Here is a 27973-nt window from a genome sequence, read left to right on the forward strand (position 1 = left end):
CTTGTCCCTTTTTAATTAGGTGCACCTGAAAAAAGTAATTTACAAAATAATTAAAAATAACAAAAACACCCCTAAATATTTTAAAAATATTTTGATCAATTTATTTCTTGATTTCTTTTAAGTGCACCGAAGAGTGTATCCCCAAAATTCCAAACAAAGATTGTTAAAAAAAAAAAAGAACAAAAAACTAACGGCCAAAATACAATAGATAACCCTGCCCATCCGATTTGGTCATCCACACCATTGGGTTTGTACACAAGGTGGAGCATAGGAGTGTGTACCACATTATACATGAACTCCTCCATTTTCGCCAATCTACTCTCTAAACCGTCCACTTTTCTTGGCCATAAAATTAAGCCAAAAAAATTTCCTACTCCTATAGGAGTGTACTATCCATTTACTCCTTCACGTAAAACACATGCTAGGAATACCTTTTATATCTCAAATTTTAGAGATATAATTAAGGAGAGGGATTATATATAATGAGACCATTTACCTTTAGTCCGAGCAGGATACAATTGTTCATAACCATCTGATGTGATAGCTTGGGTGTGTCACAAAGTTCAAAAAAATTTGTTTTGAACCTTGAGCTTGGTCAATTCAATAAATATAGCCACTCAATTTCATATCCAATGATCAAGATTGATTGTGATCACCTTGTATCAAATGTAAATAGTCTCATTATATACTTTCCCTTAGCAAAAGTTTATATAAAGTTGCAACATTAAAATGTAGACTTAAGTTACACCTCAAAAATCCATCATAGAAGGTTGTTTTGGGGTTGAAAAACCCACTAATAGATCATCTCAATATCGAGAGGTATGAATATGAAAAGAAAAAAAGATTCTGAATCCTAAAAATAGTGTATCGTGCAACAAACTACCTAAACCATCTATTTTCAAAATTTTCAAGTGTTTATAGATCTACTTGATTTGAACTGTTTTTGGAGTTTAAAATTTTATATTTAGAGATATAATTAGATTTTCAAGACATCCTAATAATTTTTGATACAATAATTATATTTATTATAAAATTTGGAGGTGCTCCTTAAGTTGATTGTTTAAGATTGCAACCTTATACAAACCACACTCTATAATTAATCACAATAAAATTAATTTTCAAAATAAGCTCTCCATGTACTATAAATAAACAATGCCTTAAGATTGAATCGAGATGGTCTATTTTTTGAAGAGCTAAATCTCATTGTGACAAAATTCAAAATTCAAAATTCAAAACTTTTTCTTTTCTTTTGGAAATAATCATCAACTGGTTCTTTTGTGGCATATTCGACTAAAACAGTCTTTTTAAATAGATGTTTTGTACGAGGGAATAAACACATAGTATGCTCGCACGGAAACATACTACACATGCTAAAAAACAGTCTTTTGTTTTGCGCAAGGGAATAGACGCATAGTATGCTCCCTCGGAAACATACTTCACGTGCTACAAAAGCACTTTCTGAATAGGTGTATTGCACGAGGGAATAGATGCATAGTATGCTCCCACGGAAGCATACTACACGTGCCAAAAAACAAGTCAATTCATCTCCACCGTCAGTGGTCAAAACCAGCGATAGAAAATGTCATGTTCACTATTGAGAACATGCAAAGCAAATTCTTTGCGGCCACTTTCGTAATTATCAGTAATAATCAGGGCTATTCTCGAACTTTCCTCCAGCCGTTTGCCTAATCGGCTTACAGTTAGGGTTCCGTCGCGAAGTCCTCGTTGGTCAGAAGCGACGCCCCCACTTCCCATACCTTCCAAGATAACGCCACGTGTTCCATCGGAGATCGGGCCGATCCCCTTGTTTCTCCAGTGCCCAGCTTTTGATTTTGTCCACGTCGGACACCACGCCCCTCACCTACGTGGCGCCCATCGAACGTTCCAGACCTCCACTTGTGCCATGTCACCACCTCAAAAATCTAATATCTTCTCCCCTTAACCATCGCGCTATATACACATTCTTTTTATCTGACGCCCCCATTTTTCGCTACATTTTTTTTTCCGACCCAAAAATAACGGAGAGAATCCAACGCTCTTTCCTCTTGGATCTGGAAGTTGTTTTCCGGCGTCTGGTTTGTGGTTTTACGGGGAAGGATTGGCTTTTCCCGGCGAGCTTTGGGCTCTGGTATGTGTTTTTCAATGTTAATTTTTATAAATCTGGCGTCATATGGTTCTCCATTTCATGCCGGAGTAGTGTCATTTGCTTTTGTTTAGTAGAAATTTGGATGTTTTGGCTCTCTGTTTGCTAGAGTTTTTGGTTTTCTGAATTATAAGGATGTGGAAACAGTAGGGTTTTTGCTAGTCCTGCTTCTGTGGAATATTTGAATGAAAAAGAGGTTTTAGTGGAAGGAATTGTGTTCTGTTGAATTTGAGGGGTATTTTGGCTTTTAATGTTTATATTTTGAATTTTAACAGTTGAGAGAAGGCTGGGAACATTCTTCATGATTTATACCTGATGAATGGTTCGTTGGGTTTGAAACAAAATATGGGATGAGATTTGTAGAATCCTCTCGAAGTCATGGTTCCCAATTACTATGAATAATGGCAAGACTCTTTAATCTTTGAGGGTGCCTTGATTTGGCGTTCAGTGGCAAAAAATTAAACCAAGAAAGGTCGGGTTTTGCTTTGATGACTAGGGGTAACCACAAACTTGAGGCTTCGTTTGTGTATCATATTCCATTTTCATTGGAGCATCTAGGCTTAGTTGGGGTGTCAGGATGTGCGTGATCTCTTGCCAGCCGAACTTAGGGCTTTTATCTCTTCTTTGTGGGGTAAAAAGTTCACTGATAAACTCAAGACCAAGATCATAGAGAATGAGAATTATTCCGGTATACCCTAAGGGTTGGGGACCAGAAGGATTAGCTGAATTTAACAATCACAAGAGAGATGAACATGGGCCAGTTAGAGATGGAATCATGGGAGAGGGGCAAGGGCTCTCAGAGGAGGATGAATCTAGGATTAATGAAGCGGCTGATAATAACATTAATGGTTCCCCACCTTTAAGGGAAGCAATAGATGCTGTGGTCCAAGCTGAACAAGCAAGACCACCACAACAACATGCCCAAGGACCGGTGGTTCAATGGGAGAGGTTTCTTCCTCTCAGATCATTGAAGGTTTTGTTGGTAGAAAATGATGACTCGACTCGCCAAGTTGTGAGTGCTCTGCTTCAGAACTGCAGCTATGAAGGTCAGAGCTCTGTTGTTTCATCTTTTGAAATTGAAAATTTAAGTTTTTATCTATGTTTTGTGATGGTGTAGTGATGATTATGTGCATAAGACCACAATTATGTTTACCTTCTTGATCGCTCTGTCACATCCACCTTTATGCTATTCTTTAGAATTGGAATCTAGTGAACGATTGTTATGCTTATTTAAATAAAAAAGTCTTATGGGTAGAATTGGTTTGTTCTTTTCTACTTTTTGAATATCGATACACACTTAAACTTCAAATAGAAAACAACAGGACGTCACATATGCTTGTGAGTGAAATGGCCCTGTATTACACCCTGATGATGAGAGTGCATCATCTTGAAAGAATTCCAAAATGTTTTTGTTCACCAACTCATAAAAGTCTTAGAAGAAGGCTATGCAAAAACATTCTAGCTTATGGGCTTTGTTGAAAGCCAATATCATCCCCTGAATTTCCTCTTCTACAAAAAGAAAATTCAAGGTTGAATCATTTCCATGGGAGAAGTGCTGAAGGCTATCCTATCCATCCTCACCTTCTATCCCTTATTGTATTGAAAAATCTAATAATTCCTTGGAATCAATCCTCTTTAACTCAGTTCTCCTCCGTTTTCCATGATTGAACTTATTATGTTCCCTTGCCTTCCCGCTTCGATTGTCACGCATGAGTCATATAATTCTAGGTTTTTCTGTGAGTGGTCTCTCCCATTTTGATTTCTGCCTAAGGGTCCACTCTAGGTTCTGATTTCCTACATCTAATAGGTTCATAAATGTGTGTATCTCATCCAAACTTTCAAGATGTGCAATCTCTTCTAGTATTCTTGCCTTTTCTTGTGAGATCACCAAAAGGCTTATGTGTTCTATTTCTTAATCTTTTAATTGACCTCCTAGAGTTTGTTGCCTGCTTTGGATTCAAAGCAAAATTGTCTAGGATTACTTGTTCCATTCCACCCAGCTTACATGTCTAGAAGTATCTGACACTATTATGAAGTGGCCTTTGGTAGAACCTTTACATGTCTTATAATTTGAAACCAATCGTACGATGTGAAATACGATCCATTGAGGGAGAGATAGGTTTCAACATCATTGTAGATTTCACATATCTCCATAAGAAGCAATTATTAAGAAGACCTCTGAAGGATGTGATGAATTCAACAAGCTCGAGGTCTCTGGGAGAATGATGTATTCAGGGAATTAGTTTTTCTTTTTTCCTTGAGGGTTGTTTTTGTCATTTGTTTATGTCTAAAATAGAAAGTTACAAAATTAAGCATTAGGTTTTTTAAGAGTCAAGTTAATTGTTAGGTTTTATAAATATGTGATTATACTTTGTAAGGGAAAGAAATCGAATTGATCTCTTTAAATCTTGTAAAAATATATTTTTAAGGTAGATTCCCTTGTAGGCCTAAAGAGATGGCCAAATCTCTGACCTTTTGGGGTTGATTCCGCTGGAGATCGTTCTCATGTTCATTGTTTGGTTAATTCTAGTTCTTTCTAATTCTCTCTTTTTTTTGGCATCATGTGGCAATGGAGAGCTTTTGAAAGCTGATTGTCCCTCACCCTCTCAAAGTAGATGATAGGGAAAATCATAGATATCCCCTAGACCCAACTTTTTAGCTATGCCCACCCCTAATAATTTTAAACGACACAAATAACCCCAATACCATTTATTTTTGTACCCACGCCCAGGTAAAAAAGAGCAGAAATATCCCATACAACCCACATTTTTCTCTTCCCCCCTTGTTATTTTTGTAAAAGAAGCCAGTCCCCCACATAGTGCGCCAGACAATCGGCTTCTAGACTCCATTGAATCCAGTATGGAACACAATGTACCAAATTGGCTTCTGGACTCTACTGTGGTCGGTCCCACACACAATGAAGCCGATGTGGCACATAGTGTGCCAAACCAGCTTCTATTACCTATTGAAGCCAATCTAGACTGGCTTTATTTTAAAAAATGAAGCTATCTGGCCCACACCGGACCGGCTTCTAGTCTCTATTGGAGCCAGTTCGGCACACATTGTGCCAGACTGGCTTGTTTTTTTTTTCTTTGAGAGAAACTTGCTTATACGGGGTATTTTTTGTTCTAAAATAACTATTTTCTTTCTTTTTTTTGGGGGGGTGCACAGTAAATAGTATTGAGGTTAGTGTGTGGATTAAAATGTATTGAGGGTGGGCATTGCTTAGAAAGTTGGGTCCGAGGGGTATCTATAATTCTCCCTAAATAATACCTAAAGGTCCTTATATATATCTATAGAAGTACAATAAACAATTGTTGTGAATGCCCTAAAAAATGTTCATAGTTTTTCCATTAACGATTCTGGCCAAGCAACCATGGTATGATAGAACCATGGTGTTCATTGCTTATTTTAATCTAAGCCCTTTTTCTCATCTTTTGGTGATAATCGCAGCGCAGTCATTGCTTCCCCATTCATAGGGAGGCATGAAGTTGTTGCCATGATGTCCTATCCCAGACTCTCTTGCACTAATCCAATCTTAGGGCGAATGCACAATTATGGTGGTAATTTGGCATAAATAAAAAATTGAGATCCCTATGTACAATATTAGAATATGAAGGCTAATGGTTACATCTTCTCATATATAATTTGTGCAAGTCATGTGTTGGGACTTAGACTCATGGTCTTGTATTCTCCTTTGCCCCTCTAGCTTATTATGTCATAAGCATCTTTGGTTCGGTTCTAAATCTAATACGCACTGGTCAATCACTATGCAAAATATTGTAAATTGGCACTTTAATATTGTAAATTGACACTGTTCTAGTTCCAAGCATCTCAGATCTTGAATAGAATAGCAGGGCATAACATAGATGGAGTAGTGCATTACTACTATTACATCTTGAACATGGCCCAAAAAAGAGTATCTTGCATGTGAACATGGTAAATAAATTGCATTCTAACATACTGGCATACCAAGTTCAACATATACACTTACTACCCATTTCCTGGCATGCAATACCAATCGTATATAGTTGCTGCACTTTTTTTTGATAACTATTAGCAATTGTATTGATATAAAAAGATAGATACAAGAGATGAAGTATAATCCAAGAGTACTTAACACCTAGGACTCCTGGTAAAAAGAATAGGTTGACAGACCGTATACAAAATGGGGTTATAAGATTACCTCCTTACAAATTAAATTGTAGATGTACAAAAAACGATGCAAACAGGATTGAAAAAGTAAGTCTAGAAGGGGTTCAAGTAGAGTGCAAGCTTTGTGCCCATTCCAAAAACGAACCGCTATAGTGCCAAATCTTCAGCGCAGGCCAGTCCTTAGCTAGTAGATCGGTGAACCTGTTCGACGTCCTTGAGATAGGCGTCCATAAGATTGGCGTATCCCTGCAAAGATGTTCAATTTCATCATAAATGGGCACGAGGTACCAAGGGGGAGAAATTGACTTGGAATCCCAAGAGATAATGTTCCTAGCGTCACCCTCCACTAAGAGAGTCTGTCCTCAAGGCCGATCGAAGCTCTGTATGCCTCTAAGGAGAGCCAAGGTATTCGGAGTTGGAGAAGAGGACGTTTTGAAGATGATCTCTAAAGACCCCTCTTGCACCTGCGTGGCCAGGATTGCCTAAAGAGCAACCGTCAAAATTAAGTTTGATTGCTCCTTGGGGAGGAGCAATCAAAGCTGATTTAACTTTGTTTTTCTTCGGGTTGTGGAATAATATATGCTTCCAATTCCGGCTGAAAGAGTCCATAGAAATGTCCTTGAACCAGGGGTGGTTTGCCGCTCAGAAGGTTACTAAGGATGTAACCTTCAAGAAGAGTGAAGGACCAGGGAAGACCTGTCCTCAAAAAATACGCCCATTTCTTTCTTTCCATATGGTCCAAATTGTTGCTGCCAAAGTTGCTTTCCAAAGGATTCTACCCGCCTTCGGCCAATGCGCAGCTAGATTCAAAGCGAAGAGGTCTTTTACCATTGGAGGTAAAACCCAAGGCACCCCAATCAGTTGTAGAACTAGACTCCAAATCTCATGAGCCACGTTACAGTGCAGAAACAGGTGATCATTGGATTCCTTTTGGCACAAAGTAGGTGATCCACTGTGAGTGCCCTGTTTGAACCTGCGATCTAGTTAAAAGTTTGCACCTTTGGAGGTGCAATGGTCAGCCAAACTTGTGCAAGGATCGAAGTAGGGTTGAGGGGCAAAGTGGGGGGTTGGATAAGCCTTTTGTAGAAGGAAGTCACAGTAAAATCCCCTGAAGGGGCAAGGGACCACACCAACTTGTCCCTTCCCTGGACCGGGATAAAAGTGTTGTAGAGCAGAGACGATAGAGAGAGGAATTGATGAGATTCCCCCTCAGGAAGGTTCCTTCTAAAAGAGGGATGCCAACACTTGTAGAAATAAATCTAAACAATCTCACCTTGTAGCCTTTTTTTTTTTTTTAAAAAAAGGGCTTGCAAATTACAGATTAAATTACATGATATCCCTCAATCTATCACATTTAATTTTCATGTGTTTCATTTAATTTGATTATTTTCTGCATGTTTAAAAATGTGAGGAAGGACTTGCTCATCTGATTAGATACATAAGAAAAGCGGGGATAGTGTTTAGCTCACTGGCTGTTAGTACTTTGCCAATATATCACCAAAGGACCTAAGATCCTCAGTCAATGACTTGATCATCTTCATGGTTTACATGGTTCCAGAGATTGTTGGTTGCAAGCATTGATGTACTGGATGTTTGTGTGTACGCATTCAATGGTTTCCTTCACAGTGGACTGAATTACTCTTCGTTTTTTTCCTTAATAATTATTCTCTTGGATCATATGCTTGTCTTCATCTCTAGTATTAACCATAACAATGAAGTTTAGTTCTTGTTATTGTTCTTCTGTTCTTACATGGTTTGCTTGTTTCTTGGCAGTGACTTCTGCTGCAAATGGGCTACAAGCATGGAAAGTTCTTGAAGATTTAAGTAACCATATAGATCTTGTCCTGACTGAGGTAGTCATGCCTTATTTGTCAGGCATTGGTCTTCTTAGCAAGATTATGAATCACAAAACTTGCAAGAATATCCCTGTGATTAGTGAGTATTGTTTCTTTATATTTTTCTTTTTAACTCATTATAGTACAAAAGGTATGTTTTATTTGTTTTCATTTCTGGTACTTTTAACTACTACCCCTGATGAGTTTTTTGTGCAGTGACGTCGTCTCATGATTCTATGGGTGTAGTATTTAAGTGTTTGTCAAAGGGTGCGGTTGACTTCCTAGTGAAGCCCATTCGGAAGAATGAGCTGAAAAACCTTTGGCAGCACGTTTGGAGACGATGCCATAGTGTAAGTACTCTTTAGCTAATTTTGAAATAAAAATAGTTATGGGAATGGACCATGATTTACATTTCATTACTTCATATTCATGAAATGTGTGACCACTTTCTAACTTGTCCCATTATCAAAAATACCCTCGAAATCATCTCCTTGACAAAATGTTTGTATCCTGCAAGCTCTCCTGTGAGTACACAATTGCATATTCTTTGTTTTAGTTGATATTTGGGATCATAATTACATTTTATTGTTTCTGGTCCATACTTGTAAAATGCGCATACTTGGTGTTATTTTTGTACTTTCATGTTGATTTCTTATCCTTTTTTTATAGTCTAGCGGCAGTGGGAGTGAAAGTGGAATACAAGATCAAAACTCCCCAAAGTCAAAGAATGCGGATGATTCTGATAACAATGCTGGTAGCAATGATGGGGATGACAATGGAAGCTTTGGCCCCAATGACAGGGATGGAAGCGATAATGGAAGTGGAACTCAGGTGTGGTGAATACTCCTCTTTGTTTATCTTCATGGTCTGTCTAAAGTAACTCATTTGCACTTTATAAGTTTAGTCCAATGTAATGCGGTTCTTTATGTAACTTGTATAATCTGCTCCCTTACGTTTTGGGTCTTTGAATTGTTCCTTGCCGTGTGGAATTTATAAATGTTTAATAAATCCATTGATTCATACTGCTTTGATAACTCTGGTCTTTTTTCTTAAGTTCAATGCTTTAGATAGTATTTGAATTCGCTTGGTCTTTAGCATGTTTCTGTTTGTGAGTTTGCTTGTTTGTAGGAGCTAATGACCTTGATTGTTTTCTATAGTTCATTCATTTGTAAACCATTTTGTTCTAGGAAGAAACTCTCTCAAGCACGATTTGGTCTAATGGTTTGACCATAGTTACCGGAATCTCTCTACCGAGGTTGTGAATACGGTTCCGAACTCCGATTCGGCAATTCTGAGAAGGAATCTTCAAAGGAGCCCGTTTCCTGGAACTTTGGAATCTCAATTCCTTAATTAAGGAATCTCGTTTCAAATCTATTCGGAATCTTGATCCCGTTATTTATGGAATCTCGGTCCCAACTTTTTCGAATCTCGATTCCAACATTTATTGAACCTGGATTCCACATCTCTTGCTTCCCAATTTTAAATGTGATGAATCTTGATTCATTTTGGTTTTGAATCCACAATCTACAACATCGAGTACCTTGGTTCATAGGTGCAGGGAATTGCGATTCAATCAAAATGGAATCTTGCTTCAACCTCCATAGAATCTCGATCCGAACTATTTTGGAATCTTGATTCCACAAAAATCAAGTACTATTGTTCATAGGTGCACAAATCTGCGATTCATTGTACATGCAATCTCACCTCAAATTTTTTTGGATTCTGATTTCAGTTATTTAGAAACCCAATTGGAAGACATTGTTTCCCGTGGTCTATAGGTGCTCCAAATAATAATCTGATGATCACAGTTCCGAAATATTTGTAACTTGAATCAACTTTCAAATGCAAATGTTTAGAGTTAAAAGATACTCAACATGTATGATTCTAAATGTCTTTTGCAGGTAACAAAGGTGAGTATAGCTAGGGCATTGGAGCATTAACCTTTGAGCATTAAAATATAAATAATTTGCGACTTCACCCTCATTATCTTAAGGCACAAAGCGCTCAATATGTATGAGATTTGCACTCAATTCTTTTTTTAATTTTTTAATTTTTTTTTGGAGAAGTGATGTTTTCTATGTCAAACTTCTCTTCTTTGTTTTGGACAACCGATTCGTACGATATCGAAACATCAAATTACTTGACGCCCATTCTCAAGTTGCAAGATGCATTCATTTTTGTCTTTTTTTCTTTTTTACAGCAAATGACCAATAAAAATCAAGTGGTCCTTTACAGACCGATTTCATTACTCGTGAATTGCAATGATCCATTAAAAAGATTGTAAGTGGAGAAATTTAAAAATAATGTACACATGGTGAAAGTCGATGATGTGAACTAGCATGGTCTATGTAGTTTAAAATTTTTCCTTTACAATACCAGCTAGAACACTTACATATGTCCAAGTATTACAATTAAAACTCAAATAAATGAAAAGAAATACAATAAATGGATTTTCACTTGCTGCCACTTTCAAACTCTTCATTACATAATAAAAAATTACATCAATTGATATTGGGACCAAGAAAACATAAAAAATAGAAAACAAGACAATGTGTCAAAAGATTACCTCTAATGGACTTTGTACATCCCACACCGGGTCTCTTCTAGCGACGGTACACGAGATTTAGAGAGCACGCATACAAGATGGGACCTCTCTTCCTCTCACACTGTGGGGCGTGCCCCTTCTATGTTTCACAAGCCCTAGGGTGTGCCCTTCTTTCTTAGAGACTCTTTGAGAGAGAGAGAAGTGTAGAGGGTGGCATGCCACCTTGAGGGTGAGACAAAGAGAGCTCAAGTCTAGGTTAGGTTAGAGACCCCCCATTGAGATGTTATATATAAGTTAGGATAAGGTTAGGGTTTCTTAAGGTTTGGCTATCCTTATGAGATTCCATCTAGACCATTGATCAAAAGTGACTCGTGGGGATGAGAGATATTAGTTATATAATCCATAGATCAGCCATCATGATCTAATGGAAAGTGCTAAAACCTTATCCCTCAGCTTTCTTGACCTAAATATATCATATATAATGTGTAGAGAAAATTTGTCATGACTTTCCTTGTATTTCAATCAATCTCTATTCATTCCCTTCTTTAAATCAATTAGCCCCTTTTACAAGACCTCCTTATTTATTTTACAAATCATGTTGCATGGGTTATCACGCAAGCCATTATATTTAGAAGGTGAGAAAAGTGGGGTGTCCCACCTATTGTTGCATAATGGACCCCACACCCATATCAAGGTGAGCCTAAAATGGTGGGCCCTTATGTGTTATTGGCGCCTATAACAATTAAGAAATTGTAAGACATAAAATGATTTTTAGAAAGTCATTAATATTTTTATTCTCTCTGAATCTTTAAGTACTTGAAAATTCAGATGAAGCTTATTTAAAGATCAATTTTGATGAAATAAAATATCTGTAATTCTAAAATATTATTTTAATATTCTAAAAATTATTTAAAATAAAATTAATTATTTCTAAATTAATTTGATGGGAATCAGATCCAACTTCATTAAGGAAAATGCAAAAATAATGAGGCACTCCATCTCTACTGGTGATTATGTCCCACACTCATTTTCTCAAACTGCCCCATTAGTTCCCATGACCCACAGGCCGTCATAGGGGTTCATGATTGGACTACCAAAACCAGCTAATAGGTGATAAAAACACAATTATGAACTTTAGGTTCCCCTTAGGGACAAGCCTAGGTCACACAGACTTGTGCACACTCATCGTAATTGATACATGAGGGCTATCTCTTGTACATGGACATGCAACACCCTCAATGGTGTCTACTTCCCAATACAACTTTCATATGTACATGCCGTGTGATGGTCATGATGAGATTTTGGCCCTTGTTCCTTCGAGCCTACTAATCACATACAAGGGTCATAAAGTCCTTTGGCCAACTACCCTGGGCATCTCTTGGTTGTGCTACATGCCCAAGTATCATAAGGTTTTAGAACTCAACTTGGCCTAGCTCGTCAATCGTAGTTTGAGTCATGACATCAATATTGCCAACTTTGGTCCCTCTGACTGAAGTTCATTATTCCACTATCATGAAATTTACTACATGCTCTCGTAAGGCCTTTAAATGGCCAAAAAAATCCAACAATGTGTGCCATTTTGATCAAATAATGGTCATGAAACTATTTGTTGCATAATTTATTTTTGTATGCCATTATTGGACTACTCTTTTAGTAATAAGTTATAAATGGTTTGGTAATACTTCATTATCGTGCAAAATTAAAAAATCAAAACCAATTATCCATGTGTCAAGCTTGATGCTAATTTTAAGGCAGTTCGAAATCTCGATTGCCAGATGGTGTCGAAACTTGAATCCAAACTGCTATTAATTCGATTCCAATCCTGATCAAATCTTGATTGGAAACGCCTAGGAGTCTCGATTCCAAAGATGTGGGAATCCCAATTCCATAAATGAAGGAATCTTGATTCCATATTGATCGATTCCAAATAAGTTGGAAACTCAATTCTATAGAGCTAGGAATATCAATTCCATCTATGTAGGTGTTCGATTCCATGTTGGTCGAATCTCGATTCCTGTAAAGTAGGAATCTCGTTTCCCACAACGTCGATTCCAAAACAGGAAATCTTCTAGCTGCCCACCATTCTGCGATTCTAATTCCTAAAACGATTCGGGTTCAGAATTGTTTCTAACAACTATGAGTTAGACGCTTGATTTGTACGAGGGCAATCACTGGTATGTAACTCATACAAAGCAAGCTGGACTACCCAATTAAGTGGAAGAAGCTTGTTCTGTGCTGGGTCGATAATCCAAGAAAATGGAGAGATTGAGGAATATTTTGCACATTTTCAATATCTTGGGTCGATAATCTATGAAAATGGAGATATTGAGGAAGGTGTCATGCATAGAATTAGAGTTGGGTCAGCAAAATGGAGTTGTAAACCAGATTTTTATGTGATTGTCGTATACCAATGAAGTTGAAGGGGAAATTCTATAGGACAACTGTGAGACCAGCTTTGCTTTACGGAGTGGATTGTTGACAATCAAGAAATAATCTACCCATAGAATGAGTGTAGCTAAGATGAGGATGCTGAAATCGATGAGTAACAAGACAAGAAAGGATAGAATTCGAAATGAATACATTCAGGTTAATTTAGGTGTGGGTCTAATAGGCATGTGCAGTGCAGACCCAGTGTGGGTCTAACAAGATGAGAGAAAGTAGATGGTGGTGGATTGTCCATGTGCAGTGCAGACCCAGTACGGCCCCTATTAGGATGTGCAAGCTGGTTCAAGTGGAAGGATAATAAAGGGTTAGGGGTTGGCCCACATGGACATGGTTAGAAGTAGAGAGAAAAAATATGGCGACTTAAGGGCCTCATTGAGGGTATGGCCTTTGATAGAGCAGAATAGCAGACCGGGATTTGTGTAGCCGATCCCAAACAGTTGAGAAAATGCTTTGATGATGATGATGATGATGGTGATGAAGCTTGTTCTGTGTTGGCTTGTAGTTTGTTTGTATAGGATGCATAGAATATTCTAGCTTCTCAAGTCTTTGTGGTGTTTCCATGTGAAGAAAGGAAGATGCAAGTGTCTGAAGTGATATTTATGTTTGCTTATGGAAATCATCTGAACCAATGTGCTTTTGTCTATACTCTCCTTTCTTTGGGTTTTCTTTATGTTTTCTAGAAAGCATCCTTACTATCGCATCCATTGTTATTTACTGCATCAATTCATGGTACTGCTACAGTTATTCCAGCTGCTTTGGACCTCTACAAATGACTAAGTTTGGATGAGTTGGTAAATGGTTTGAACTATGTGGATGCAGTCATACCACTTCTGCTTTTTGGGTGGCTTTATCAGTTTTTTATTGCGAACAAAACATAAACCTACTGTATTATAATTTCATAACAATTGAAATTTGTGAACCACATTGGAATGAGTATGAAATGCTCTAAACAGTAAATAGAAAACAAACTCTAGATCTAATAGGGGTTTTCTGATATTTATTCTACCTATTTGGATAGAGTAACGCTACAACTTTTCCTATCATTATATTTTGGACACACAACTGCACAGTTTTTGGTTATTGGTTTCTCTTCTGTTCATTCTTAAATTGGACCGAGAATATATTTAGATGTGCTTTGATTTGTATCTCTCCTGTATTTATTTTATGATGCATTATGGTATTCACATTCTTGTGCACGTTGCAGTATTTAGCAATGTGTCCGAATTTCTCACAAATATAACATTGGGCATTCTTTAGATCCTTCTTTTTCTTGGTCCATTATCTGCCTTTTGATGCTAATTGGTCTTATTCTTATTCTTGCCCTTGCCCTTCTTGTTTCTTGAACGAACCAGAGTTGGGTTTTAGATTTACCAGGTTTACTGATTCATTCATGGTTGAGGTGTTGCAAGTCATCCTCCTTTCTTCTTCGGCTTTGTGCTTAGTGATGATCTCATCCAACTTCAGCGTGCTCTCTCTCGCAGTAAGGGCTGAAATGAAGGCTTCCCATGAACTTGCCATAGAATTCTGCAAGTGACGCACTTGCATATTTTCAGCAGGCTTTACTTGTGCTGCCTCGAGTTCACGAACTAGAGCTCTGAACTAGTAGATGTGTTCGGCTAATTTCCTCCTCCTTTCATCTGAAGTATTACTTCATAGCCATGGTTCTTCTAATGAGGGAGGGAGTGGCATAATCAGCCTCGAGTTTCTCATGTATTTCTTTTGCAGTCGTCAAGGGCTCGTACTCGGGGGCATGGGAGTCAAATATGGTCAAAAGAAGGAGATGCTTAGCTAGGGTGTTTTTACATTTCCACTGAGCATATGCACCCCGTATGGACTGCTTTTAATAACATTCCTTTTCAGCGCGGGTATGCGGTTCTCAGTATGCATCTTGGCTAAGTCCCTCTTCAAAGAAAACATATCCAATCTTTCTTTTCTTCTATCAATTTTTTCAGATTTCATGAGTTCAGCCGTAAAACTCTTGCTGCCATAATTTTTTGACTTAAAAATACACAAGGAACAACTATACTATGGCAGTAAAATATGAAAGCTTTGATACCAATGAAAGGTGCGGCTATATGGAATTTAATGCTATAAAATCACAAATTTTCTGCTTTCTCTTTATTATTGAATCAGAATTCTACTTACAAGTGCCACAATACACTATTGTAAATGTAAATTAAAACCCTAAAGTACAACTCAAGGCCTATCCCTTTATTGCCAAAACATCCAGGAATAAAAACCAATATTCCACTAACAGTTTAAATACAAATAATTTTCCTGGAAAATCACAGTAAATATGGAAATATGATTGAAACATAAAAGACAACAGCCGTATAGACTTACTTGATTGTGCCCAAAGTTACCCCCACAGGACTTGGTACACCTAACACCCAATTTCTTGATGATGTCGCACTTTTTATCCCATTGATCTTTACTAGAATTTTAGAGATGAGAAGCTTCAATAGGCTATACCTCTTAAATTAGGGTTTTAGAGAGCATGCAAACACAACTAGGGTTTGTAGGAACCTTGTAGGATTAAATTAGGGTATAACATGAAGAGTGAAACTCTTCATAGGCTGGGTGTACCTCTCTCAAAATAATAAACACCCTAAATTAGGATTTGGCATGCCACCCCTGCTTATTTTATTTTAGGGTTGTGTGCCACTAAGATGAAGAGAGAGAGAGAGAGAGAGAGAGAGATGAATTTGAGGTGAAAGCTATTTATTTGTGGCATGGAGGAGAGAGAGAGGCTCGGTTGTGTAGAGAATTAGAAGGGGGTACATCTTTTATAGGTTTCAAGTACCCCTTAGGTATGCCTATCCAATGACACAACTTAATCAATAGAATTTAGGAAATCAGTCAGGTGAGAGACAAATTTGAACCATCCAACCCTTAAATTACCCATCATGATTCAGGGCGAAATATTAAAAACATTATCCCCTTAATATTTGACCCATATCCACTTCTAGTCCACGAAGGATTAAACCAAACAAGCACCGTCTAGAACTTCCTTATAACTCTTTCAAAATTGTAGGAAGTCGAAAGGTAATATAATTTTGGTCAAAACTAACTCCCACAAAAAAATAGGAACGTAATCTTTCCTTTTAAAAGATTATCTTTTCCAACTTTTTTTTTTTAAATGCGGTTAGCAATTGAATAACAAGAAAAGCATCAGAGTACAAGAGAGTGTCTCAAGAGTACCCACAGGCCAGGTCAAGAGTACCCACAGGCCAGGTCTCTCATTCAAAAAATAGGTCACTTCTCTATGGCCCTATAAAAAAAATTGGGGATTATCTTTTCCAACTTAAAAGCATCTTTAAGTTAAAACGAACTTCCAAAAACAAGGAGTGGGGTGTGCCACCTCCTATGGGTGAAATGTGGCCCCTTGGGACCTACGCCCTCCTATGTGAGGGTGGCACACATGTGGGGCTGGATTTAAGGGCCCCACATGTGTCCTTCCTTATAAAAAATACAACGAAAGTACCTTTTTAAAGGATTTTGTGCCACCTCCTATGGGTGAAATGTTGCCCCTTGGGCCCCAAGCCCCCCCATGTGAGGGTGGCACACAGGTGGGGCTGGATCTAAGGGCCCCACATGTGCCCTTCCTTATAAACAATACAACGAAAGTACCTTTTTAAAGGATTTTATACCATAAAATAAATTTTAAAAAATCTGACAATTTTGTAAAATTCACAACAACATATTTAACACTAAAAAAATAAAATATTTAAAAGTGGATTGGTACCAATGATCCATAGCTGCCTTCTCAAATTGATTCAACAACACCCATGACTCATAGTTTCATGCAAGGGCTCATGATCGGTTTGTCAAAGCCAATCAATAAACAACGGAACCAGAATGTGGATTACAATTTCCCCCCTCAAAGAAAGTCAAGCACATATCACTACAGCATAAGGGGGACTCTCTATGCACATGTGCATATATACCTCTATAATATTGCTTCTTGAAAATGCAACTGTGATATGTACAATGCCGTGCGGAAGTTTATTGAGGATATAGTCTCACTCTCACAAACTTACATCCGCACACATGTGACCACACAACTCTCCTAGCCTTCAAACGATCCTTAGATATCTCTCTAACCTCAACATGCGATGACCCACTATAGACCCTTTTTGGTAGTGCCACATGGCCAGGGGTAGGGGTTTTGGACATGACTAGGGCCATAGACCGCCAAACCCTTGATCAGTCAAACAATACACACTCCCACGGAAGTGTATAATCCACAATAAATGTCTTTTACATTCTTCAACAGCCTTTAAAGGCCACAAACCCCAACAATGAAAATATTAATGAGGGAAATTAAGATACTATAGAGATAAATGTGCATCAGAGCACTCCGCCCGGTTAGACTTAGAATCCAAAGTCACATTCGAATAACCCAACAAATCCATGACCCACAATGTTAGGCAAGGGCTCATGCTTGGCTTATCAAAGTCAATCCAATATGTGGCTTAGGACTCTCGGTTTGCAATGGAGTACCGGTGCACACCTAAGGACATGCACTCTAAAAGATGCGAGGGTCCTCTCTCGACACATCTGCATATCTCTTCCTAGTAGATCAGCTATGGAAGAGTGCTTCCCATTTACTACTGTACATGAACATGCCATGAAAAGGTTACGAAATCAGGGATTTAGCTATGTCCTCACAAAGCCTTATCCTTCTCATACAGGGCTAAAATCGTACAAATTACTTGAGCTCATATCAACACTATTTAATCACAATACAATGCCCTGGCTATCACACAGTCATGCGGCATAAATCAAAACCAACCCTGACTGGAGGTAATCCTTTACCCTCTCAGTGCCTCTTACACATACATCGGCCTCATGACACTTGGGGTTTGTGACTCTTGGTTTCAGTGCACCAAGATCCTAGAGTCACATCACTTTTATTACTACCAGTGTGCCCAAGAGCTATATATGTTGGGGTTCAAGATCTTGAAAGGCCATAACTTCAATAGTTATCTTGTCTCTTTGTGATTTGGTCCAAAGTGGTTGAACTAGAGTGCCACGTTAAGTACTACTATAACTAAGGTTCTCCACTAGGCCCCAAAGCCCATCCTTTCGCTTTTTGAGTAGGCTCCTCCCAAGGAGCCTTGCTTGTCACTCCTCCATTCGAAAAGCTTGAAATTCCTTTATCCTCCTTAGAATCTAGAATTTCAACTGGCTCGCCTTGTGGGGAAAAATTCTCACCATTGACCAAATTCAGGCGAGAGGCATTCAAATATCCGATGTGCGATGTGCTTTGTGGCTGAGGAGACGATAGGTCACCTTTTTATACATTGTCCGTTCGCGGCTTCTATATGGGACTATACCCTATCCCAATTTAACTGGGAATGGGTTACTCCAGAAAGTGTCACTCATCTTTACAACCTCTTGCCTTTCTTCCTCTGGCCTCGCTTGGGGGTCTTACTCTGGAAATCCTTTAGACCATTTGCAAGGAAAGGAACGCAACAAAAGAATCTTTCATGGCTACCATAAGATCAAGGAAACAATTAAAGGCTCAGTTATCTTCTGGGCTACAAATCATAAACATTTTAGACCCTTAAGAAGCCAATTTCCTCGTCAACTGGGTCAACATCCTCAATCACCGCTTGAAGAAGGTGCCGCGTTCAACACTCTGGAAACCCCTTGAGAGGGGCACCATCAAGCTCAACTTTGATGGTTCTTCCTTAGGCAATCTCGGTCATAGGGGGAATTTTCAGAAATTTTGAGAATATCGCACTCCTCACCTACTTTATGCCCATAGGGATTGCCGACTTTACTGAGGCCAAAACTCGATCCCTCCTCGAAGGACTCAAATGCTATGACAACTCGTGGGGTCTCTCTCTCATGGGCCTCTAACACTTCTCTACCTCTGTGGAAACTACGACATTTTTTAGACGAGATCGGTCCTCTTTGCAGGCATATTCCAGTCTCACGCACTCATATCTAAAGTAGAGACGTGGAAGTAGTTAAGATTGACGGGCAGGAAGTACAAAAAAAATCGCACTTTTGATACCTTGGGTCGATAATCCCGAAAAATATAGAGATTGAAGAAGATGTCGCACATAGAATTAAAGCTGAGTGGGCGAAGTAGAGATATGCAACTGGAATTTTATGTGATCACCTTATACCAATGAAGCTGAAGGGTAAGTTCTATAGGACAGCTGTTATTTTTTGGGCGGCCACCGTTATTTTTTGGGCGGACAAAAAATAATATACCCATAACATGAGTTTAGCGGAGATGATGATGTTGAGATGGATGAGTGGAAAGACAAGAAGGGATGGAATCTGAAATGAATCCATCCGAGAAAATTTAGGTGTGGCATCAATAGACGATAAGATGAGAGAAAGTAGATTTAGGTGGGCTGGCCATATGTGGCGTCAACTTAGTACAACACCTATTAGGAGATGTGAGTTGGTTCAAGTGGAAGGATTGAAAAGGGCAAGGGGTAGGTCCAAAAGGACGTGATTGGAAGTAGTGCAAAATGATATGGGACTTATGGCCTCAATATAGAGCAGAATGGCAGGCCAAGATTCATGTAGCCGATTCCAATTAATTGGGAAAAAAGCTATGATGATGCATATCTGGAGGGAGGCTAACCAGGTCACTGATGATCTCTTCAAACAGGGAGCCACTTCTCTTCTGCTACCAAGATAACGGTGGCCGAGTCGTGTTTTCTTTGCTGTTTTTCTCTTTTTCCCTTCTTTGGGCACTATGTTACTCTCTTTTCTTCTTTTTTACTGTTTTTCTTTCTGCTGTCGCCTCTCTTGGTGGCTGTTGGCTTGTAGTCCCTATGGGAACTATTTGTAATCTTCTTCTTTCATCAATACAATGTTCACAACATAAAAAAAAGTAAACAAAATAACATTTAGCTGATGGAGAAGAAATTGAGGCTTGCCAAAACATTTGGTCGTATTAATAAGAAAAGGTTCATTACATGGGCCTTTATTGATAAGAAGTGGAAGTCGAGCTTGTTTTGATTGTGATAAACTTTACAGTAAGAAAGTTCTCGCATACTTTTATAAATACAAGAAGAGAATGTTCAGATTTGGGCACCTGAAAAGCTTATCCCTCCCATTTTTTGTAACAAATATTCTAATCATAAAAGGAGAGGAGAAAATTCTTATACTGATGCTGTTGGGATGCAAAGAGATGATGTCCCCATGTATGGGGATGCATAAGAGAGCTACTAGACCATCCAAGAAGTCCATTTGGATTGAGCGGCTGGACAAGATGGGAGACAAGTTCGATATGGCCCATGCTTGAAATAGATCTTTGATGGTTTGAAGTATGCAGCTCCTCATAAGAGGGCTAGTGGGACAGATTAAGGATATAAGATATGCTCAGTTGAGGTGTTGCATCATTGACATATTCGCCTATTGCTATGAACCTAGTGTGTGTCAGACAGTAAGCTTATCTGTGTGACATGACAAAGACTATGGAAAACACGAGCTTCAAACCCTTGGCAAGGTTATGTATCTCAACATGTCATCCAAGATGTGTGCCTTTGAGAGAAACCCTGGCTTAGTAGTGATATTTTGACATTTATCTGGCTATTTTTATATGATAGGTTTAATTTGTATGAGGAACACAATTATGACTAGGTTTGATTATTTGGATGTAATTAATCTAATTTTGATAAATTTGGAGTTCTAGGTAGCTTGGGATAAGTTTAGAATAGGTTATTCCCTATCCACTTTTTTAAATAATTCTGTAACCTTTATTTTTAATTATGAGAAGAAACCTTTAGCTTGGGTTTTCTCTATGTTTAGAATTTTTCTTAAATCTGTGCTGGTCTAATACCCACATCAAGGGGGTTACGTTGGACTATTTTGAATACTATCATTGGTAATTGGGGCTTGACTGCTTCTCAGGTGTCATTGCATCTCCAACTATTTCCTTGGTTATTTAATATTTGGAGAAGTAGTTTACGGTTCTACTATGTATTTTTTTTTTTTTCTGTTTGTGCACTGTTGACCTAGAGCAACACTGATTAGGAGGGGCTATTTGGTATAAATGGAAGGCTCTAAAAGGGTGAAGGGAAGGCCCAAAAGGATATGGATGGAAATAGTGAGAAAAGATATAGTGACATATGGTCTGACTAAGGGTATGGCCCTTGATAGAGTAGAATGATAGAATAGGATTCATGGAGCCGACCCTAAATAGCTGGGATATGACTTGTATGATGTTGATGACCTTGTTTTTTTGTTTAATGATATTTACACATGCTGTCGCTATTGAGTTGAGGATAGATAACGGGTTTAAATGGTGGTTATTTCATTGTTCCATTGTCAGCCCAAATTCTTCCACGACATTTCAGTTTTCATTCTTTTGTGGTTGTTTGCCGGTCGAATCATTTCATTCCATCCTTAGACGACCTTTTTGCTTGTTTATCTATTGAGACTTCAAAACCTGCGTAGATGGATGGCTAAAATTAAATTTCTACACTTAGGAATATAGAGGTGGGCAGATATGTCGTTAGAAGAGTGAGATCTCAAAAATTTATGAGATCAAGGGCTAACAAAATATAGTAATCTTGGGTTTTAGAACTTGAATTTGTTTTTTTGTTTGATAGACCTATGAGGTGGATGATTGTTTCTTACATTCTTTCTCTAATTCCATGTGTGGAAGATGCTTCATTTGTGGGGTTGGAGCAAAAGACATTGCAAAAACAATTGATAGAAAATGTAAAAACCCAAGTATGTGGTACTGTTTTAAGAAGAAATGACGCAATTATAAATCTTTCCAAAACAAGGGACAATTACAAAGTAATAAAGGGCAATTATAATGTAGGAATTATATTGACCGAAATACCCTTTAACACTTCTCAATATGCAAGGTGTTAGATATGAGTTCTTTTACTTGTTGATGATTGGTTATAAAGCTTTTAACAATGAAGCTAGGAAAGATGAACACGCATGTCTGAGGGTCTTACCATGTGTGGACACTTGGTAGACATAGACATGCATGTGGATAGTTCTATAAATGCATACAACACTTTTATGGATTGTCTATGGCGTGTCCCTTTTCTGGACATGTTGTGGTTTTGGAATTTGGCATTTCTTTGTTTAAAAATGTCATTTTTCAATGAATAATATTTTATTTTAAAAATAAAAATATTTTAGAATAAAATAATATTTTATTTTAAAAATAAAAATATTTTAGAATAAAATATTATTTTATTTTAAAAATAAAAATATTTTAAAAATAAAAATAATATTTTATTTTAAAAATAACTTTATTTTCTATTTGAGGTTATGAGTGGTGATTATATCATTTTGAATAAATATATTAGGGACCTATTGGATCGATGCGCAAGAGTGTCAATTTTCAATGAATAATATTTTATTTTAAAAATAAAAAGTATTTTAGAACAATAAAGTAGTTTAGAATGAAAAATAAAAATAACTTTATTTGTATTGTGCTTACGAGTGGTGTGATTATATGATTTTGGATAAATGCATTAGGACCCTATTCAATAGCTATGCAATAATGGTGCTACATTTTGAATTAATAACTAGCTAATAGTTTTTAGTTTATTCCCATATAGTTTTGTCACAACCTTGCACATTGCAGTATGAGAAATTTTTGATGAATAAAATTCTGATTCACAAGGTATAATTTTTTGGAAGATTGATTTAATTTAATTTAATTTTTTGGAAGATTGATTTAATTTAATTTAATTTTTCTCTGATGCCTAACTATTGTTAAGAAATATGATTTGTTGAATATGTAAATGTAGGGGTGAACTACACATAATTCAATATATGTACATATAAGCATGAGCACACACGTAGACACCCTATATTGTGTGGACGTGTTATGTCTAAATGTCAATTTTTTGGGATTCACATTTTTGACACTCTTATTTGTGTCAAAAATAGACACATGTCCATTTCTATGTAACATAGCAATAAAGCATTGCTCAATGAAGACAAGATTTTTATTACAGATTCATTGTTAAGATTGCAGCCTTTTCATTCATAGAAATTGTTATAGTTTATGGAGGTCATAGACTTAACTGTAATGATAAAGACTAGAAGATGGGAAGTATGCTTTTTGGTGTCTCAAAAGCCACGTGTGGGCAAGGAGTGGAAAAAGAAAATGCCCTGTGTAGGCGAAAAGTGGAAGATACATGCCTAAAAAAAATCATGAGCCTTATCTTCTCTATATGGGGGGACGAAACTCCAAGATGTTTGTTCTCCTCTGGTATTATTTATGAATAATTCCATGTTGTAGCTAAGGTTGTGGTAAAATATTTCAAGGAACTGTTGTTGGTAGACCAATTTATTCTTCTTGTCTATCACAAGGAGCAAAGGAAATCTACTGGTAAAATTAATGAAGCAGCTCATCTAAAGACATGCCTTTCTGCACAGACTCAGAGATGAAAGATTAAAAGTAGTTAAAATCTGATCCAATCGTAATAGCATTTCTAATTCATACCCTTTCCAAAAATGCATTTCAAATCTGAAATGTGAATCCAGGGTGTTGTTATTTTATATTGCACAGCAATACTTTATTCTTTATAACTTTTTTTTATCAAGAAAAAAAGAAAAAACACTTGTATACTTTATATTGCACAGTTAACTTCATAAAAGAAGACCACTTGTATATTAGGGTATTTAATAGTTTTGAATGCATAAAACCATCAAACCCAAACACAATAACTAATACATGAATATTAACTTGTGTTCACCTTAGAAACTAACGTGAAGAACATCCATAACTGTTATTTAGCCCGAATTGGTCACATATTGATTATTGGTGGGTAGCATGCCTACTAATCTCCTCATCATCAGTGTTTCCAACTTTAAAGTAAACACGTTCTGACATTGTTATTATGAGATACTTAAAGCCCATTATAGCTGAAGTATTGGGACTTAGTGCCAGACCTTGATTGGGTGCAACAAAACCCTGAAACGATGATTGCATAAGGAGGCATCAGGCAGATCATGCACCATCTTTACACTTTTCGTGTCAATTAACAAGACCTATGTGCACCCATTCATACGTATGAATATAGTATGACAAGTGCTCTATGAGTAGACCTTCAATACTATGTCTCTATCTTGCTCCAGAAATGTCAGAAAATCTCATGCCTTGCTCCAGAAATGTCAGAAAATCTCATGCATTTTCCTTGCCATGGACAAGAAAGAATGCATCATAGGATAAGATGCAGAGCACAGTTCCTTCCAATCGTAAATAATGCTGAAAAGAATCTCCTTTTTTTCTTCTAGTGATATTATTCGAAGTTAGGATGTAGTGTTGCAATCATCAACACATTAACCAATCAAGGGGAAGCCTAAACCATTGCACTACAAAATCTTAATCCTACTATAATGCACATTGCTAACTGTTTTTTTTTTTGGGTTTCCATTTGCAGAGTTCCTGGACAAAACGAGCAGTGGAAGTAGATAGTCCCCAACCAATGTCACCATGGGGTAAATCAAGTGATCCACATGACAGTACCTGTGCCCAAGTAATCCATCCAAAGCAAGAAATATTTGGCAACAACTGGATCCCCTTTCCTGAAATTAAGGAGAGCCAAGAACAAAAGAAACAATTGCTTGGTAGAACCAATTGTTCAGACATATCCCTTACCGAAACAGTACAATTTGTTAATCTGATTAGCATAATGGACTACATATCTTTTTATTTTTTAAATTTAGATAATGTAATCTAATCATTACATTTCACTTTGTTAGGGGATTGTGTGACCGGCAAAGATTTGGAAATTGGAGTACCCCGGAATCCAGATAGACCAGTTGAAATTTATAAGAAGGATTGCACTAATGAGGGTGTAATACATATTGTCAGTCATGAACCGAATCATAAAGAAAACAAGGATGATGCACGAAAGGAACTCCTGGTGCAAGGTAGTGATGACACTTCAACAGAGCCAGCTGCTCAGGCTGCTGATCTCATTGCTACCATTGCCAACAGCACAAATGCCCATATTCAAGCTGGTAATAAGGAGGTTCAAGCTTCCACTTTGAAAGCCTTGGATGTTGAAGAGGGAACTCCGGAATCCAAAGATTTACCCTTCCTAGAGTTGAGCTTGAAAAGGCTGAGATCGGTAGCAGATGGGGGTGCTGACGCTGATGAGGACAAGAACAAATTGAGACATTCTGGATCCTCAGCTTTCTCTAGGTGTGTATGTTCATTCCTATAGTCTCTGATGCATTCATTTGGTGCTGAAGAAGCTCATTGATTTGGTAAATTTCCATCTTTTGTGTACTAGAAAATTGCAAGAATGAGAGATTTGAAACTTGTAACCCTAAAATTTTCTGACATTATTCTGTATGTGAGAAGATTATCTTCAGTTTGGAACATGCGACTTAAGTTAGTTTCCTCACTATGTGCAGATATAATACTGGTAGTATTCAGTCCACCCATCTTTCAGGCATTGGAGGGAGCTGCTCCCTTCCGGTGAACAACTCTGATGCTGTGAAACCAGGCCTCGTTTGCAACATGGAAAAAACCAACCGCAACCATTGCGCTCATGGCAGCAGTGACAACGATGATATGGGATCTTCCTCCAAGAACATATTCTCAAAGCCTGCAACTCTCATCGACAAATTAGCAACAGATTCAGCCCCAATATGCCTTCATCCCTCATCTTTCCAATCTGCTCAGTATAACCACAGTTGTCCATCTGAACTTGGGCAGCAAGAGGAAGTTGATGTGGGTGACAACATGGGGATCATGCAACAAACTCAACATAAGGGTCATCAATTGCAGGTTCAGCATCACCACCACCACCACCACCATCACCATCACCATCACATGCATGGGGTTCAGCAGCCACAACAAGATAACGATGACATATCCCTCAAAAACATGGCAGCAAATGCACCACAGTGTGGCTCATCTAATATATTTGGAGGTGGTGGGGATGGAAATGCTTTGAATTATAGCGTGAATGGGAGTACATCAGGGAGTAATCATGGGAGCAATCTGCCCAATGGAAGCAGCACGGGGGTGAATGCAGGTGGAACCAATGTTGAGAGCGAGACCGGTGTAGTGGGGGCCAGTACTGCAGGTGGGAGTGGGAGTGGGAGCGGGGTGGACCAGAACCGGTCTGCTCAACGTGAGGCAGCGCTCATGAAGTTTCGGCAGAAAAGGAAGGAGAGGTGCTTTGAGAAGAAGGTAACTAATGACTGGCTTTGTCGCTGTTGTTACTCAAGGTTTTGAGTTTTTAAGTGTTGGGATGATTTTGGTAATTTAGCAACATCAAATTTTCAAATTTCGGACTGAATTTTCATTTGGAATCTGGTCTAAAACAATGGAATTTCTTATAAAGAATGAAAAGATGGACCAAAGAAATGAAAGAGTGCCAAGTTGAAAACACATCCATAAGTTGGCCCTAATACGAGATGTGCATGCACATATCCATCTCTATTTTTGCATGAGTGCTTGTGTATTTTGTGGTAAAGTTGCCAACATGTGGATATGACCCATTTAGTGAGCAGTCACAAACATCTGATCGGTAGTTGGAAAGTTGTCGATTTAAGAAAGTTTCTTTTCATCCGTTTTTCTTATGAGCTATTCAAGAATAAACTATTAGCCTAATGCATACGTATATTTTGTCATATATTCATGAGTAGTTCCTTGCTCACTAGAGATATCGGCTAAAAAAATCCTCGAGCAGGTGAGATACCAAAGCCGAAAGAGACTAGCCGAACAGCGACCTCGAGTGCGTGGGCAGTTCGTGAGGCAGAACGTGTATGAGGCAACAAGTCACGACAACGCTCAATAGGATCAGCACAGGTTGTGTGTACATGAGTTAGTATTAGTATGTTGTCATAGGCCATTCCAGTGTTTCAGAGAAATGGACTTGAAACTCTTGAATCAAACTGTTTGTTAAGGACTGCTTAGAAAGAAGACCACGCAGGAGTGGGCGTCCTTCAAAAGGGGCAGTCCCCCTCCTCGCAGAAATAATGTTTATTTATTCTTCTATGTTTTCCTTAAATGTTTAGTGTTACAAAACACGTAATGCTTGAATGGACGTTTGAGGTTTTCGGAAAGCAAAGGGCATCCTCGTGCTGAGTGTGCCTTCCGTTGTGTCTATCATGGGGACCACTGCTAGTTTGCTGCCATTTTTTCCTGCTATTTACGCTTTCTCGCCTCATTTCATAAGTTGTGTTAGTTTATTTAGTGTTTTAAAATGCTTCAATCAGGATACCAAATCCCCGATTTGGACTTGGAATTGGTTGAGATTAAAATCGGTTCCAGCTTCGTCCCCTTAAAGCCTTCCTTTTCATTTTTTTTTTTGGTTAAATTTATCTAATGTTATATTTATGATCCCCTAAATTCCCTCCCCCATAAATCCCTATTTCATTGTTATGATTTTTAAAACTTATATTTTTTGGATTGTTGATTTCGATAAGCAATCCGGCGATCTAACACGGATCTTTGGGATGGGCTTTTGACCCCACTGATCCGGTCTTTTGAGCACTAGTTTTAGGATTGGTTTGTGGCTACCACTTGCTCCTAGAATGTTTGACCACCCCGTTTTTTTCAGTGTTCTCTGTTTAGTACTTTTCTATTATTTTTGTCCTTAAATTACAAGAATTGTTTTTTGATTTTAACCTTTGTCGAATTGATTTTCTAAGGAAAATGACTTTCTAAATCTGGGAATAGAATGTGAATTTATTTCCTTGGTAAAACATTACTTTGATAATGGCTTGGGGCCTTGGTAGTATATTGTCGGGCTTCATGATGAGGATTATAACTCCGTTCTCACCGAAGGTTAGGGGCTCAAATCCCTATCGACTTACTACTTTTTTCTGACTCTATTTTCGTCAAAGGGTAAGGGTTTAAATCCTCACGTACTTGCG

At 37.9% G+C, this 27973-nt stretch overlaps 1 protein-coding gene across 3 annotated transcripts; it reads left to right on the top strand.

Moving 5' to 3' along the window:
- The first annotated feature begins 1954 nt into the window (after positions 1-1954).
- On the top strand, positions 1955-27201 carry PRR7 (pseudo-response regulator 7). 3 transcript variants are annotated; one of them, XM_020673667.2, is made up of 9 exons: positions 1955-2128; positions 2419-3189; positions 8072-8233; positions 8350-8483; positions 8803-8964; positions 24517-24703; positions 24839-25283; positions 25499-26282; positions 26741-27201. In XM_020673667.2, the coding sequence occupies exons 2-9, from the start codon at positions 2817-2819 to the stop codon at positions 26753-26755; spliced, it is 2262 nt and encodes a 753-aa protein (XP_020529326.1). In that variant the 5' UTR covers positions 1955-2128; positions 2419-2816; the 3' UTR covers positions 26756-27201. The 3 variants fall into 3 exon arrangements, with proteins under 3 accessions (XP_020529326.1, XP_020529323.1, XP_006828277.1); XM_020673664.2 differs by having other exon boundaries at positions 26756-27201; XM_006828214.4 differs by having other exon boundaries at positions 26785-27201.
- The last annotated feature ends 772 nt before the right edge of the window (positions 27202-27973 follow it).

This window comes from Amborella trichopoda, chromosome 8, assembly GCF_054954075.1.
Source record: "Amborella trichopoda isolate Santa Cruz 75 chromosome 8, AtrichopodaSantaCruz75HAP2 v2.0, whole genome shotgun sequence".
Classification (NCBI taxonomy): Eukaryota; Viridiplantae; Streptophyta; class Magnoliopsida; order Amborellales; family Amborellaceae; genus Amborella; species Amborella trichopoda.